At 52.9% G+C, this 16766-nt stretch overlaps 2 protein-coding genes across 3 annotated transcripts in view; one reads left to right on the forward strand and one right to left on the reverse strand.

Moving 5' to 3' along the window:
* Positions 1 to 102: 102 nt before the first annotated feature.
* On the reverse strand, positions 103 to 12590 carry ATG9B (autophagy related 9B). The gene is made up of 14 exons (XM_064274259.1): positions 12523 to 12590; positions 9652 to 10205; positions 9473 to 9518; positions 9229 to 9291; positions 8852 to 9013; positions 7922 to 8063; positions 3452 to 4206; positions 3196 to 3349; positions 2854 to 3033; positions 2116 to 2352; positions 1791 to 1924; positions 1526 to 1622; positions 1212 to 1335; positions 103 to 1126 (listed from the first exon to the last, which is right to left on the reverse strand). Exons 1-14 carry the CDS (start codon positions 12588 to 12590, stop codon positions 999 to 1001), a joined length of 2844 nt encoding a protein of 947 aa, XP_064130329.1. The 3' UTR covers positions 103 to 998.
* The window catches only part of ABCB8 (ATP binding cassette subfamily B member 8), a 19046-nt gene continuing 14751 nt past the window's right edge, over positions 12472 to 16766 (forward strand). For both annotated transcript variants that reach the window (XM_003410012.4, XM_064275038.1), the window contains exons 1-2: positions 12472 to 12680; positions 16107 to 16422. In XM_003410012.4, the coding sequence (XP_003410060.2) occupies positions 12589 to 12680; positions 16107 to 16422 (408 nt within the window). In that variant the 5' untranslated portion in view covers positions 12472 to 12588. The remainder of the gene's footprint in view (positions 12681 to 16106; positions 16423 to 16766) is intronic.

A 16766-nucleotide genomic window follows, 5' to 3' on the forward strand; every position in this document is an offset into this window, starting at 1 on the left:
TAACACTGCCCCTGCCATTAAAGACTTGACAGTCAAATAAAATTATAGAATGGAAAGCTTTGTCTTTTAACTTGGAGCACCCTTGTGCAGATGTGGGCTGGCAGTTCTTTGACAGGATTCCACCCCCACTTACTGGGGTGAGAGCCTACACACCTCACATTGACCCAGTTCTCTAGTAAACACTGCTGCCAGGCAACGCTGCTCCCTTGCTCCTCCACTGAGGATTGAGAAAGCAGGAACAGCCCTCAGCGCCAGAAGACTAGTCACAAAGGTCACAAAGATGTGCACACAACCTCAACGAATCTTTACTTCCAATTTCATACAGGGTGTTGAACTTTACCCACTTCCTAAGACATCACACCCATGCTGAACTGTCATTCCACTCAGTCTCCACCACGCCTCCTCCAACTCCCCCACAAGTCCACGGGGACCTGAAGGAAAGGCAAGGCCTTGCAGGTCTCAGGCCTCATTGTTTCCCAAAATTAGTTTGGCCTCCACCTTGGCCCCTGCCTTTCCTCCCCCTTGAGGGTACTTTCACTAGTTGGGGGGCCTCCCCTCACCCCCCACCCCCGTGTGGGGACCATCTCTAACACTTGTTTCCAGATGCCTCTGGCATCTCCTCTCCTACTCTTCACTGCTCTCTGGGGTGAGTTCCTCATTGACCCCCAGAGGTCCTGCCCAACTAAGGCATCCCTGGGTGTGTAGTCTGTAGGGGAGGGGAGCCTGAAAAGGGCTCAGTGTGTCCTTCCACTCCACTCATTCCAATTTCCTGTGGCTGGAGAAGCTGGGAGCCTATGGGAGAAGAAAGCTCTTGGCAAGCTGTCCAGGGGTCTAGATTCCAGAGATTGTCATCCCCATCACCCCAAATTCCCACTACTATTCCTACCCCTTCAAGCCTGGCTCCACCCAATTACCCACTCATTCATTTCTCCCTCCTCAATATTCAATTTTCCCCCTTTCCATTCCAAATCAGCCCATACTGACCCTGAGACAGTTTCTCAATCAGTACTAGGGGCCTGACCAGGCTCCTGCTGGGTCTCCATGGTCTCCTGAATCCCTCCAGGAAACAGGTTCTGGGCCGTCTGTGTTCTCCACTGCTGTCTCGGGCTGGAGGCAGGACTGGAGCCTACTAATAAAGCCATCAGCTAGGCAGTGCCCTTGACGCCCAGTGTCCATCCAGCAACGGTTCCCTGCGTACCCCAGCTCCTCACCATCACTTGACCAGGATGGCTTCTCCTCATCAGGTGATGGAGGATGTGAGGGGCTGGACCAGGGCCTCGACAGTGAAGAGGCTGAAACCTCCCCCCACAATTCCTGCTGCTGTTGCTGATGAAGCTAGAGGGAAGGGAAGAAGAATGAGGGACTTCTCCTCCCCTTGAGTACAGTGCTAAGCCCCCAGGCTAGGTACAGATGGTCTTTAAACCTCCTCTGCCAGCCCCTGTTAGGTATTTCCTTAGACTCTAGCCCCCTCCCCGTGTTGTTCACCTGCTTTCTCCCCCACATTTTTCTGCACCCCTCTACTCACCTGGTGCAAGTAGATGGCATGGAGACTCATCTCAGCAGAAGCAAGGTCTGGGAGCTGGGTCAGCTTCTGGCCCCCAGTGCCTCCTGGGGACACACAGCTGGAGCAGAGGGAGCAGAAGGTGAAAAAGACATATCCCTCTCACCACTAAACCCCACGGGGGAGGGCCAGACTTAACCTCCCCTTCCCACAGTGGCCCAGCTCCCTCCTCCTGGAGGATCAGCCCCAGCACCAGCACTGCCTGGCATCTGAGGACACCACCCCTCACCTTGGGTCCTGGGGAATCCGAGATATGGAGGCCAGGAGGCTGGCTGTGGCTGCAGCTGGGCAGGGGGCTGTGGGACTCAGATCCCTCGGGGGCAGGAGAGGGTGCACCAAGAGGTTGGCCAGGAAGGCCTCTGGCTGAGAGCAAGAGTAGAGGGAAAGCAGTAGAGGGAGTCACAAGATAGGGCAGAAGGGGAGGGAGGAGGTCTAAAGAAGGCAGGAGAGTAGGCTGGGTTGGGCCAATGCTGCAGGTTAGTACTTCAGGTGAGGCAAGAGGGGAAGGGGGAAGCGAGGGGTTAGGAGGTGATGAGGGGAGGCCTGGGACTCACCAGAGATGAAGCAGAGTCACTAAGCAGCCCAGGGGTGGTGGGGCTGCGGACGGAGGTGGCGCCCCAAGTGGCTGCATCTTGTTGAACTCGGCCCCAAAGATGCCCAAGAAACTTAGAGCTGTGCCCTGGGGGGCGCCATTGTGGATGCGCCAGGGAGAACCTCATTAAGGAGAGCTCTGTCTTTCCATCCTCTGCACGTTGAGCCAGTGAGGCCTCTGTCTGTCCTGCTGAGAGCCACTGAGAGCAAGAACAGTCCTTCAGGGCTGTGGAAGCTGCTTTATAGCTACAGTGGGAGCTTCAAGGGGCAGGCTGGTCAGGAAACACTATACTAGAAACTGGGTCTGGATGCAGCACAGGGAGACAGCACAGGCTCCAGGAGTCGCAGGCCTGTGCACACCCAGTCCCCCAGGCTGTCTTGCTAGGGAAGCTGTCTTTACTCCAGCCCACACACTGACCAGCCATTTCTCCGCCACTCTGGTGGTTTTAGCTATGTGCCAGGAACCCTGAGGAGTGTTCCACATACATGTCTCATTTAATCCTCCCAACAGCCTGGGGTGTTGGCTACTATCAATGTCTTCGTTCTACAGATGAGGAAACGAAGGCTCGGGGAAGGGGAGCAACTTACTCATGGCCGCAGGTGGCAAGTGAGAAGCTGGGCTGAGAATTCAGGTCTGCTTTGAGTGTGGCCAGCAAACTCCTAGCTGACCATAACACTGTAAGCCAGAGAAGGGCTCTAACCTGAGGGTGGCCGTGGCGCTTCACATCCATAAGGGCAAAGGAACAGATGTCCCCAACCCCGGCCACATCCACCGTGAAGTGATGAAAAAAGTCAATAATCTCCAGGGCACGAGGGCGAAACCAGAAGTACAGAAACAGCGGGGCGAGGAGAGGGGAAAGGAGCTCCTCCAGGAGGGAGACCTGGGGAAGACACGAGAAAAGGCTGAGAAGGGGCTGCTGAGGAGGACCTACACCAATGATCAAGACCAGGAGGCCCCCACGGGCACTCGCCAGGGCAGGAAGCCTCCAACCCAGTCACCCCCAGGCCCTAGGTGGCCCTCCGCCGCCCCGCCCCACCCTCACCGCCCGATACTGCAGTAGTTGCGCCATCTGCCGGTAGGCGCCGGCCTGGCTGGCGAGGCCGGGCTCCTCGGGGAGGTAATGCATGTGGGCCAGAGCCGCCTGGAGGAGGAGCGGCGCGGAGCGACCCTGGAGCTGTTCCTCCGGAAGGAAAGACCTGGAGGCGAGGCGGGGTCAAGAAGGTGCCCGCGGTTAGGAAGGCATGCGAATGGCATACAGGGGCTGGGAGGAATGGGGCCCCTGGGCATCCCGGCCGCACCTGGCCACGGTGGCCGTGACACCGAGCACGGTCGTGGCGGCGAGCACGTGCTGCACGGAGAGCACATCCTCGTCGTAGACGGTGAGCAAGAGCAGCGCGGCGAAAAGCGCGCCGGCATAGAAGACGACCTGGCGCGCCAGCAGCTCCAGCAGGGGCGCAGGCTGCGCAGCGGCGCGCAGGAAGGCGGCGGCCGGGCGGTAGGCGCGGGCCAGGCGCGCGCGCAGCTCGTGCGGCAGCTCGTTGAAGTGGCGCAGCTGCAGGCGCGCCAGGCGCGACCAGCGGCGGGCTCCGAGCGCACCCGGCTCGCGGCGCAGCAGCTCCGCATGGCTGTAGAATGCGTGCAGCACCTGCCAGGCCAGCACCAGCGGACTCAGAGCCAGGTTGGCGACAGCCAGCAGCAGCGCGGTGCGGCCCAGGCGCGCGGCCAGGGCGCCCCTCTGCTCGCTGCGCTTGTAGGCGTCAGGCAGCTCCCAGCCTCCGCGGAAGAGCGAGAAGGGGCCTCGGAAGAGAAGCAGGTCGACGTTGAGCGCCAGGCCGCGGCTGAGGAAGGCCACGCTCCCTCCGCAGGGCAGCGGGCAGCGAGCCGGGAGTAGGCCCTTGTTGGCCAGAGCCACCTGGTAGTTGGTGTAGCGAAGGATGCGGTGGTGGACGTCCAGCTCTGTCAGCGGCCGCGGCTGCACGCACAGCCCGCCACTCCTCTGCAGTGCTAGGAGGCGAGACTGCACCTCTGCCCATGGCATGGAGCTGAGCTCCTCCTGGGGAGGGGGAAGTGGTGAGGACCAGCCACCCTCAGAATCCTCTCCCCAATGATACTCAAATTCGACACCCCCAAAAGTGCCACAAACTCACCATGACCAAAGCTACACTCCCCTTCTCCCCTCCCCACCTTTCACAGTCGCAGCCCCACTCAGATGTGAAACCTGTCACCTTTCTTCCCTCTCTTGACTCCCCCCCAACCCTGTATCCAGTCGTCACTAACATGGCACTTCCTACTTCCTTTCATCCTTTTCTGTGTTGCTGTGTTCCTCACAGTCCCTGCCACTCATGTGGCCATTAGTCATGTGCTTCCTGGTGACACCTCAATAGTTACCTCTTGGAGTGTATGACCCGGCTTCTCAATTGCATTGTAAGAGCCTTAAGAACAAGTTTTTCTGACACCCCCCCCCCCACCACCACCACCACCTCAGTCAACATACGGGAAGCACAGAATGGCTGTCAGCTAATGGGGACATCTCTCTGTCCCATTTCTCATATGCCTGCCAACTCTTGTCCAGAATCCTCACCACTTTTTGTCTCAGCCTGCTTTGAGACCCCAGTCCTGTCCTATTTCAGGTCCTCTTCCACTCCATTGCCAGATTAACCTTCCTAAGACACTGGCTGCAAACCTCCTTTTAACCCAGCTTCCCCAATCCAGGTTAGTCAGGGCCCTCCAGGCCAGCCTCTCCCGTTCATCTCAGTGTGTCCCCTTCCTCTAGAAGGAATAGTGGAGGAGGGAAAAGAAGGGAGAAGGGTAAAGAGGAGAGTCAGCAGCCTCCTAGAGGAGCAGTGGTCAAACCCCTGCTCTCCCATGCCCCTGCCTCCCTGGCCTTCCCCACTTTTCCCTCCTCTATGCCTTGGGCTCCCTGACTCAAGAAGGCCTTCTAGAACCTCTTCCCTTTGCTGCACAGAAGAGCTGTGCAGAAGACTCTGGACTTCTGAGGGGAGACAAAGGAAGTTTGCTGCAGAAGGTAACCTTTGAGCTGTACCTTTGTCATGGATGGAATTGTCCCCCCCCCAAAAAAAAAATGTGTGTATCAATTGAGCTGGCCCATGATTCCCAGTATTGTACGATTTTCCTGTGTGTTGTAAATCCTGCCTGTATGATGTTAATGAGGGAAGATGGGCAGGAGTTGCGTTAGTGAGGCTGGACTCAACCTACAAGACTGGATTGTGTCTTGAAGCAATCTCTTGAGATATAAAAGAGAAAGGCAAGTGGAGAGACTGGGGGACCTCACATCACCAAGAAAGAAGCACCAGGAGCAGAGTGTTTCCTTTAGACCCGAGGTTCCTGCGCTGAGAAGCTCCTAGGCTAGGGGAAGATTGATGAGAAAGACCTTTCTCCAAAGCCAACAGAGAGAGAAAGCCTCCTCCTGGATCTGATGCCCTGAATTTGAACTTTTAGCCAACTTTTCCGAGAAAATAAACTTCTCTTTGTTAAAGCCATCCACTCCTGTTATAGCAGCACTAGATGACTAAGACAGAACTTGGTACCAAGAGAGTGGGGTGCTACTCTAACAGATACCTAAAATGTGGACGCAGTTTTGAAACTGTGAATGGATAGAGGAGCAGCAGCAACAGAGGGCCAGCAGTAGCAGAGAAACTGCATGGGCAGAGAGGCAGCAGCAGCATCGAACCGGCAGCAGCAGAACCAGGAGACCAGCCCCAGGCAGTGCTGGAGCTGACCCACGGAGTGCCTGTGTGCAGGAGGCTTCCTGGTGGAGTGGGGTGCCTCCGAGCACTTATCGGTGGAGCTACAGAGCTTTGGAGCACTTGCCCCAGCAGGGCAGATGCGGGCCTGGGGCCTGAAGAGCCAAGAGGCCAAGAAATCATAAAGCAGAAGCTGAAGAGACAACACAAGAAGCCAAGCTGCCTCAGTTTCAAAAGGTATGCCCATGACCTCTGGGGTTTCAAAGGGTAGAGCCATGGCCTCTGGTGTTTCTAAGGGTGGAGTTGCCACTCAGACAGACTAGGAAAATGGTGTGTCTAAAGCCAAGAGAGCACTGTTGCTGCCCCAATGGGCCTGGAAAGTGGAGCTAAAGCCCAGGGCCAGGGAGCCTTCACTCAGAATCTGGAGAGTGTGGCTAATACCTAGAGTCTGGAGGGCAGGGCTATTGTGTAAATGGTCTCAAAGAACAGGATTATTTTCAAAGCCTTGAGGGCTAATGTAATGTGTTCTGCTGACTTGCTTGGTGCCTGTTAATGCCTTTTTTCCCTCCAATTTCTCCTATTGATAATGGAAATATCTAGCTTGTGCCCGTTCTGCCATTGTACCTTTGGAAGCAGATAACTTGTATTCTGGATTTCACAAATGAAGAAGAAATTTTGGATTTTGGACCTGGAGTTGATTTAAGACTTTTGCTATGATACGATAGGATGAATGTTTTGCATGTTACAAGGATGTGATTGGGGGGGGCAAAGGGTGGAATGTCATGGATTGAATTATATCCCCCCAAAAATGTGTGTATCATTTTGGCTGGGCCATGATTTCTACCATTGTGTGGTTGTCCTCCATTTTGTGATTGTAATTTTATGTTAAAAAGGATTAGGGTGGAATCATAACACCACCCGTACTGAGGTCACATCCCTGATCCAATGTAAAGGGAGTTTCCCTGGGGTGTGGCATGCACCACCTTTTATCTCTCAAGAGGTAAAAAGGAAAGGGAAGCAAGCAGAGAGTTGGGAACCTCATACCAGCAAGAAAGCAATGCCGGGAGCAGAGCGCATCCTTTGGACTCAGGGTCCCTGCACAGAGAAGCTCCTAGTCATCCTTTGGACTCAGGTCCCTGTGCAGAGAAGCTCCTAGTCTGGGGGAAGACTGCTGAGAAGACTGACAGAGAGAGAAAGTCTTCCCCTGGAGCTGACACCCTGAATTTGGACTTTTAGTCTACTGTGAGAAAATAAACTTCTCTTTGTGTAAGCCATCCACTTGTGGTATTTCTGTTATAGCAGCACTAGATGACTAAGATAGCCTTAAAGAAAGAACTTAGGGACAGCGCAAAAAGGAACATGATCGAGTTGGGAAAGGAAGAAAAGGCAAAAAGTGACCAGAGGATGGTGAAGTGGCCAACCCCATGGCTTACTGTAATGGGAGATAAGACTAGAAGGAGGTGGGGGGCAGGGTCATCTGATAAAGGGCCTTGAATGCCAGACTAAGGGTTTGAACTTGATCCTGGGGTCTCTGGGGCCCACTAAACATCCAAGTGGAGGTGTGGGGCCTGGGTCAAAGCAGTGTTAGAAAGCTGAGCAGAAGGGTGGGGATGTTCCATGCCAGAAGTACTAACAGAAAGAATGCTCAGTTGCAAGCTGGTGCATCAGTCTCCTCTCTGCTGCCCACAGATGCTCCATGATTTTCCTGTTACTGCACCAGGGTTTGGAATGACCTCCCCTCCACTCCCACCCTTCCAAGCCCATCCCAAAAGCAGGGTGATCCCCTTTCCCCTAAACACCTATTGTTTTTACCACAAACGTGTGACTCTAAATGATATCACCCATCTAAATAAAAAGCTCCACTAGAGTAAGGACCATGTTTTCTAAGTGGTACTGCTCCACCTCCTAGCATTGGTCTGAGCCCAGGGTAGGTATCCATAAAGCCCAACCGTTCTGCCCTCTTTCCAATTGGCCCCTCCATCTGTTCAGCCCTCACTGCTTCCCCTATCCTCTGCCGCCCTGTCATGGCACCCTTCCACACAGACACCCCCACCCCCAGCTCACCGGGGGGATGTGCAGGGCCTCCCTGTAAAACACCCGGATGTCCCAGTAGCTGAAAAGGTTGCAGACTGATCGAAGCAGCTGGAACAGCCAGAAGCCTGAAGCCAGGACCAGTAGGAAGACCAGCAGGGGGCTGGAGCGGATCCTGTATGGGGTTAGACAGATAGTGGCGGAGAAAGGTGGAAGCCCGATAAGAGAGGGAGGCCAGGCTTAGAGAGTAATGGAAAGCAGTCAGGGAGAGAGGGGATGCACCTCGACCAGTGGTTCTCGAAGTGTGGTCCAGGGACACCTGGGAGCCTGTGAGACCTCTACAAGGGCCTGCAAAGTCAAAACTACTTTCTGATAATGCTAAGATATTTTGTGCATTTTTCATTCTCGTTCTCTCATGAGTGTACTGTGGAGTTTTCCAGAAGCTTCATGACATTGAAGATGTCATTACACTGACAGCCAATGGAATGTGTGCTTGTAGATTCTTATGTTTTAAAAATGTTCTCAGCTTTAATATCTAATAGGGTAAGTATAAGGAGGCCTGGTAGTACAATGGTCAAGCACTCAGCTGCTAACCTAAAGGTCAGTGGTTAAAACCTACAAGCAAGGAGAAAAGCCTGGTGATCTGCTCCCATAAGGATTACAGCCTGGGAAACCCTATATGGCAGTTCTACTCTGTCATATTTTTTGGTTACTCTGTCATATAGGGTCTCTATGAGTCAGAATTGACTCAACAGCACACAACAACAAACGCAGGATAAATATAAATAGATGTTACTCTCATAAACAAAAGTTCATAGGGGTTCTCAATCAATTTTAAGTGTATAAAGGCGTCCTGAGAGGAAAAAGTTTGAGGACCACTGATCTAGACCAAGGGACAAAGGAAGAGGGGGCTGTTGTCCGTTGCTCTCCATGACATGATCCCCCCCCACAGCTGTCACTCACCGCTCAGCACACTGGGCTGAGGACAAGATGGCATCCGACAAGGTCACTTTGCTGTGGAGTGGCCCAGATGTAGTATGGTTATTTGGTTGGTTGGCGAAGAGAACGTTGTAATCCACACAACAAATGAGGAAGGTTGTGAAAGTGACAATGAAAACAAATTGTCTAGAGGATGCAAGGATGAGACAGTGATGAGGTCTGAGGGCCAGGCAAGCTACTGTCCCCAACCCCAGACAAGCCTGGGGTCATCCTCCCCACCCTGCTGGACTGCTCAGCAAAACATCAGGTGGATTAGAAGCAGGTGCTATTAAAGAAGCAAGAGGATAGGAGGGCCCTAGGGTCCAGAGGACAGAGTTTGGGGTCCAGGGTAAGCATCTCACCCCAGCTGGAAGACATCCTCCAACAGGATACAGGCAAAGCCATTCCGCTGGTGATAGTTGTAGGTGTGTCAGGCTCATCAAGGAATAAGCCAGAGGCAAAATGGGCCTTTCCTGAGGACACCACCCTCTCATTGCTCCCAGCAAATCCTCTGGATCCACACACACCCTCCAAGTCCCCCTGCCAAGAATGGTGGAATGGTGCTAGCCCCCAAGAGGCTTCATGCTAGTCCTGGACCCAAAGGATATCTTGGTAAAGAAGCTGTCCAGGTTCTGGATATGATGCCAGGAACCTGGGCACAGAGGGAAGAACACTGGAACTCCTCCGAGTGATTAGTTTTCCAATCCCCTCCACTGGTTACGAGAGGACCAGTGTGGATCAGGTAAGCCAGTGGGCCCCATGCCCCCACTCACATATGCACTTACCCCGGGGCCCTTCAGGCACATGAAGCAGGGGTTGCTGCTCCTCTCCATGGAGGGGTGAATCTTGGGACCCTTCAGGGTCACAGTCCTCCAGTCTTTCATAATCCTGCTCTGGGATCAGAGGGCCCATCCGAAGCCCAGGAGGGTCCTGGGGGCATCGGCGTGAGGGAGGGGGAGTCACCGAGGCCAGGGGTGGAATGGAGTGGGATCCCCAGGAGGGGGAGGCAGAGGTAGATGTCTTCATGGGCTGTGCCCATGTTGGGGTGGAGAGGGCACTGTGGTGAGGCTGAGAAGGCCCTAACACCTGCAGCACTGGGCAGTGGGAGCCCAAGCCCGGAGGGAGAAACGCGGAGGGGGAGCTTCTTGTGTGAGGGGCAGAGGACAGAGAGAAGATGGAGATCCTCCCTCCCCCAGGTCTCCAACACGAAGGAGGACGAGGAGGAGGTGATGGTGTGGGAAGGAGGGGCACTGATCCAGACCCCAGGTCTCCCCACCGCCCCAGCCGCCCCCTGTTTCCCCCCCAACCCATTTGGCTCACGGTCAGGCTGGTGGCTTCTCTGGAAAGGTTGGAAAGATGAGAGCTGTTGCCGTTTCCACAGAGGTCTAGGGAGCTAAGCAAGGACTTCAGACGGCAACAAAGATAATGACAACAACAACACTAGGTGACTCAGTTGGGGCAGGCCAGAGGCATTCCAGGTCCACTCATACTCCTTCCAGGGCTACCTGCTGCCAAGCTTCAGGGCCCAGGGCCTCCCCAGCTAGGTGTGCTTGGCTCTTTACCGTGAGCCTGGGTGTGACATCTTTTGAAGAGACAGAGGCTGAATGGCATGTTGAGAAAGATCCACCACCTATTGTCTCCACCTTCAGACCCTGAGTGAATTTAGAGGCAATAAGAGAATAGAGGCAGAATAACAAAGAAAAAAAGCGAAATTTTATTAAAGAATTACAGAACTATGGGGTCAAAATGTTAAATCTTACTCTACTGTGATCAACAGAGATAACAGCCAGGTTGGGGGAAACTGAGAGGAAGGAAGTGAACAAAGGAAAGGAAACTATCTTGGATTTGAGAAGTGGTTTTCGACAATGACCCTTTTTTAACCTTTGGAAACTTAAAGTAGAAAAGTGGGATTCCTTGGAAGTGCCATTGTATTTGCTTCTTTACCTTCTTGAACCCTGACACTCCCTCCCTCAAGCCCTGATAGGTTTCTGGGGGCCCCTGAGAAGCAGCAGGGCTGAACCGACACAAGAGTAGCTGGAGGTCCAGGATTTGAAAGGATAACTTGGATATCTAGGGATGAACTGAGTTGAGCTCCTTGTTGCTGCCACAACAAGGAGGAGGCAGGTCAGGAAGCTGGTCTGGTGGCTTGCCCAACGCCATTCTCGAAGCTCTGAATCATCAGGCTTCCTACTGAAGCCCATTCCTGAGGTGTTCACTCAGTTACCTGGGTGTCAGGTCCTCCAGGGCTTAGGCCCAAAGGCTGACTTAGGAACCAGTATCCGTGAAAGAGAGAGAAGAACACAGTACTTCCCAGACTGGCCACTGGAGGACTGTGGCAGAAATGGAGTTGCTCACTCACTAAACTTGAGTCCAGATGTCCCTCCTTCCTGTGAGGGGAACTGGCATAGCATCTCAAGATATGCATAGCTTTGGCACTGAGCTGGAGCAGAGCTGAGAACGAGACCCACCTCTTCCAGAGCAGGCATCCTAGTATCCAAAATGGAACCCCACATTGTACAAAAAAAAAAAAAAAAAAGAGGGGACAGGAAATTCCCATGATCTTCCAGAGTCATGTCTAGATGGGTCACTGGGGGTTTTGTCTGCTTTACTCCACCTAACTCACCTTGATATTTCTCCAAATTCACATTAGGACCCTTCCCCACACACCCTGAACTCCCTAGCCTAACCTCAAACTAATCCTGACACATTTTCCTACCCAGTTCCACCACAGATTCACAGAATGACAACCTCCCTACCACCCGTTCTCCGGCCCCCAATCAAGTCAATTTATTATAAAGGGCACTTTTCCGTGCCAGTCATTTTATAGGGGCAGATGAGGGGGGCAGCGGATGAATGAGACAGAGCCACTACCCAAAAAAAGAGGTCACAGCCCAGTGGGGGAGGCAGATATGCAAACGCGTAATTACACAGCATAAATAAATAAGGGCTAAACAGGTAAAAAAAAAAAAAAATTTTTTTTTTTTTTTTAAACAGGTGCAAGCGCTGTGTGGTAGGGGACTAAGACAAGTCAGTTCTGACCCGGTGTGGAAGGCTTCTGTGGGGAGGTAGATCGGAGGTAGCCGTGGTAGGCTACAGAACCTCCATACCAGTGGTTCTCAATTGTGGAGAATATCAGAACTACCAAAAATACGTTTTTTTGTTTTATTTTGTTTTGAGCAAAATACATGTGGCTGCCAACTGGGTAGTTTTGACAGGTCCGGGAGAGCTGGGTAAGTGGCAAGGCACGTGTACGTGTTTTGAAAACTCCCCAGCCCATTTCTCTTCATTTGTCCTGCAGCACCAGCAACAGCGCTCTACACTCCCTGGAGCACCCGGAAGTCTAGAGTCCACCTGGAGCGCCACAGGAGACTGGGCCCTGAGTCAGCGGCCGACGGTTACTATGGTTACCCCGGGGGGCGTGACCAGGCACACCATCAAAGCCTCACCCCGCAGCCGAGCGGGGCAGCTTCGCTGGCCGCGCCCGCCCTACTCCGTCCCGCCCACTAGCCAAGTAGGCGGTCCTTTCCAATCACAGCTCTGGGAGGAGTCGGGCCCAGGACGTTTTGTCCAATCACCCCTTGAGATGAGAATGACGTGCCTGTCCTCTAATCACAGCTGAGGCGCGCGGGGCCTGTCGGGAGGACGCCGGAGCCAACATTGAGCCCTCGGTGGGGCGAGTGTGAAAGCGCTGTTGCTGGCTGCTCATACGCTCCCGCCCCATCATGTTGGTGCACTTATTTCGGGTTGGGATTCGGGGTGGCCCTGCGCCAGGCAGGCCGCTGCTGCTCCGGCTGCAGACATTCACGGCCGTCAGGTAACAAGGGGCCAACCTTCTCGAGCGCCGGCCGTTGGGGCCGGCGGGCGCGGGGTCCTCTGGGAGATGGAGTCCGCGGCGCGCGAGACCTGCTGGGAGCTTCCCGCGGATAGTCCGGGTGGAATGTCACTGCCCGGGCAGCCGGCCTTTATTATTGATAGCGACGGTTCAGGCCAGCAGGAGGCTCCGCCCGCTAGTACATGTGTGTCGGGCGGACGAGGGGGACTGTCGGGGTCAGTGCACGCCATCAGTCCCTCTCCCGCCTGGAGGCGCCGTGCTGCACCGGTATTCAGTCGTCGGGGCGCCACTAGGCACCGGTCCTCGTTCTTGGAATTGGTCCAGAGCTTTGGGCATTTAGTGTCGAGAGTCATCTAATATAGTGGTACCAAGGTTCGAAAGGAACTGAACAGAAATGGATCCTGGATCTGGATACTTTAAGCAGGGATAAAGACTCAATTTAATAACTCGTACGTGTGTATTCTTGGCAAAGCACTTTCTTTACATACATTGGTTCAAAGAGAGAGAGACGTGGGAAACAAGGACCCTAAAACTACAACTCAAGTGTAAATGCTTTATGAGCAGGGGCTGGTTTCCCGAGCGGAGGGCAGGCAGATTCCCAGGGGCGGGCGGGTGTGGAGTTGCGGTGTCATTTGGAAAGCCAGTCTGATTGTTGGAGGGCAAGAGCTGGAGCGAGCTGGAAGTACTGGGGCAGGGAGGTAACCCACCAGTTCTTGGCAATGACCAAGCCCATCTCAGAACCTTTGGAGAAAATGAGAGAAGCTGGAAAGTGGCCATGATAAATTATGAAAAGGATTGAAACAGCCCTTGGGAAAAAATAAAGATGTTGATATTATTTGAACCAAAGAGAAACCCAAGAAAAGCCATAAAGTAATATTCAAGTATATGTGTGTACATAGTGCAGCGTTTTTCACACGTGTAGATCACAACGCATTAATAGATCATGAAATGAATTTCAGTGGGCCAGGACCATTTAAAAATTGAATGCGATAGAAAAGATTAGCGTATCTGTTAAAAAAATTAAGTATTTTGTGAAGTATTTCAATTTCACGTATACATACTGGGTTGCAATGTGTTGTCATGTAGTGTCGAGTCAATTTCTACCCATCGAGATCCTACAGGACAGAGTAGAACTGTTCCATAGGGTTTCCTAGGCTATAATCTTTGTGGGAGCAGATCACCAGGTCTTTTCTCCCTTGAAGCTGCTGGTGGGTTCAAGCCACCAACCTTTCTGTTAGCAGCTGAGCACTTAACCGTTGCGCCAGCAGGGCTCCTTCGGGTTGAAATGTAAAACATATTTATTACTGTGAACCACAGGAAGCCTAAAAGTTCGCAAAACACTGCGTGGTGGATCAGTCAGTCTAATGAGGGTATGCCTTCGCTCAACAAACACTTGGTGAACATCTGTTACGGATTACAGCTCTAGGGTACAGCAGTGAATAAGACCTAGTTCCTCTGCCCTTAAGGAACTTACAGTCTAATGGGGAACATTGGACAATTGCACAGGGCAAAAGAGTGAGTTTCTCTATCTGAAAATTTAGGATAGCCCTAAAGAATACAGTGGAATCCAGGCAGATGAAATGAGGGTAAAGAGGGCATTATATAGAAGTGGTAAAAAGTACAAGCCTCCCGGAAAGCGAGGGGAATGATGAGATGAATTCTGCAGTTATGATGGTCTGGGTCTATGAAACATCATCATGGTAAAGGAAAAGCCTCACAGTATTTTTTTTCAGAGCCCTGGTGTTTAAGAGCTTGGCTGCTAACCAAAAGGTCGGTAGTTCAAATCCACCAGCCGCTCTTCAGAAACCCTGTAGGGCAGTTCTACTCTGTCCTGTAGGGTCGCTCTAAGTCGGAACCGACTCGACGGCACCTAACAACAATAATTCTTTTTTCAGAAACCTCTCCCCATCAATAATCTCATTGGTTTCTTTGAGTATATACTCTTGACTGCATAACTTCTAATAAGCTTCCATGTAACCAGTCTTCTCCCTTTCTGGTCTACTCTCTCCTGTGATCTTTAAAATGCAAATCTGATTATGTTACACTATCAGCGTGAAAACCCTGAGTGCTCCTCGCCCTCTAGACAGAGTGCAAATGTTTTATAAGAACTGTAATGGCACCTCCATGCCCACAGGCCTCATCTCTCCTCTCCCTTCTTGTATGCCAGGCTTTAATGATACTGTCCCTCAAATTCTCTTCAGTTCTTTCTTACCTAGAGGTGCTCAAACATGTTTTCCCTCTGCCTCAAGCTCTCCTCGACTTTATTCCCACTGCCTTCACCCGTCTAGCTCCTGTTCACCCTCAGGTCTCATCTGGAAAGCCTTTCCTGACTCCCTCAGACAGGAGGGACAGTGCCCTGCAGTCCCCTCTTAATCACATTCAGGAAGCTACTTATGAACTGTTTAATTGTCTCCTCCCACTAAAGATTAACCACCACGAGGGAAATTACTTTGTCTTGTCTACGTCCATATTCCCTGTGCCTTGTCGCTGAATACCTGGCATATAATAGGCACTCAGCAAAAATGTTCTGAACAGTTGAGCATGCATTACCATTTTATAGATAGGGAAACCGAAGGAAAGAGATGTCAAAATAAGTTATTTGAGTTTTTGTTTTTCTCTTTCTTCATCTGGTGGAGAAGGAATGTGTCACCTTTTCCCTTCAGGCCTTATCACTTAAGGCACTCAAGGCCTAGGAGAAGCCGTAGGGTGGTGGAGCATAGTAAAGACTTAGCCCTGGGCAAGTCACACATGGCAAAGGAGAGACAGCAGGGTTCACCTCTGTCCCAGTTCTACTGCTTGTGGGCACATTATTTAAACTCTCTCAGCCCCACATGATTGCTTCATCTGCCGGAAGATAACAGCAGCATTTCCCTCCCAGAGCCACGAGGAGTAAATGCAGTGGGCTGTTAGCAGTGAGGGCAGGGGCCACATCTGCTGTGTCACTGCCCTGAGCAAGCACAGTGCCAGGAGCAGGGCAGGCCTGCTGCTCACCGCTGCTCTCTGGGCCTCACCCACTTCTGCATCCTTCTCTGGAAAACAAGTGCCTTCCAGCTTCAGCTTTTTTTTTTCCCCCCTAATTCTGAAAGCACGGGGTCGGGAGGTGATCACTGCCTCTGACAGCTGAGCAGGGCCTGCTGGCTGGGTGCTGTCTGCAGAGGCAGCTGGTGGGGAGAACATGCTTAAAACTTGGTGACATGGTGTTGTCTCATTCCTCGGAGATTTTGCTTGTGTGTATTTGTCTCAGAAACTGAAGTTGCTTAATTAAGAACAGTCTTCAGAAAGGCAGTGTGGAGGACCTGAGGGAAGAGGAAATGCTACTCTCGGAAGGCCCAGCCCAGAGCTAGTGGTTTATCGGTCAGTCGAGGACAGGTGGGACCACAAGCCATCAATGCCATTCTCTCTCTGCAGGCACTCCGATGGCCACCACAGCTCCAACCTCCTCAGGTCCGTGGCCCGACTCCGGTCCCAGCTCCAGCCCCGCCTTCCCCGGGCTCCCCCAGCTCCCAGCCGAAGCCCTCTGTCTGCCTGGCACTGGGTTGGGGGCATACTGCTAGGCCCTGTGGTGCTAAGGAAGTGCTCCCACCTCTGCCTTGTGGCCCGGTGTGAGGCAGAAGAGGCCCCTCCTGTCAGCTCCAGACCCTATGTTGAGGAGTCCCACTTTAACTGGAAGCTCTTCTGGCAGTTTCTACGCCCCCACCTGCTGGTCCTGGGAGTAGCCATTGTGGTGAGGTCTTTCCCCGCTGCTATGGGACAGGGAAAGTTCCAGGAATGGTTTTGTAGGATCCCCAAGCCAGAGCCGGGCAGGGACACCATCCTCCATACCTCACTGAATCTCTCAGGGGAGACCTCATGGGAGCAGCAGGGGATGGCCTGGCCTGGGAACCTAAGATGTGCACAGGGTGGCTGGGTTTGCAGGATGTGGGGAGTTCCCTGGGGCAGGAATCCTGGGCTTTAACTCTCAGAGAGGTTCAGACTAGTCCACAGGAGCAGCCAGAACATGGCCAGTGGCAAGGTTGAGAAGGGGGGGAGAAAAAGGTGGGGTGGGGGCTGGGAAGTGTATGACTCTCC

This window comes from Loxodonta africana, chromosome 22 (genome assembly GCF_030014295.1).
Source record: "Loxodonta africana isolate mLoxAfr1 chromosome 22, mLoxAfr1.hap2, whole genome shotgun sequence".
In the NCBI taxonomy this organism is placed as follows: Eukaryota; Metazoa; Chordata; class Mammalia; order Proboscidea; family Elephantidae; genus Loxodonta; species Loxodonta africana.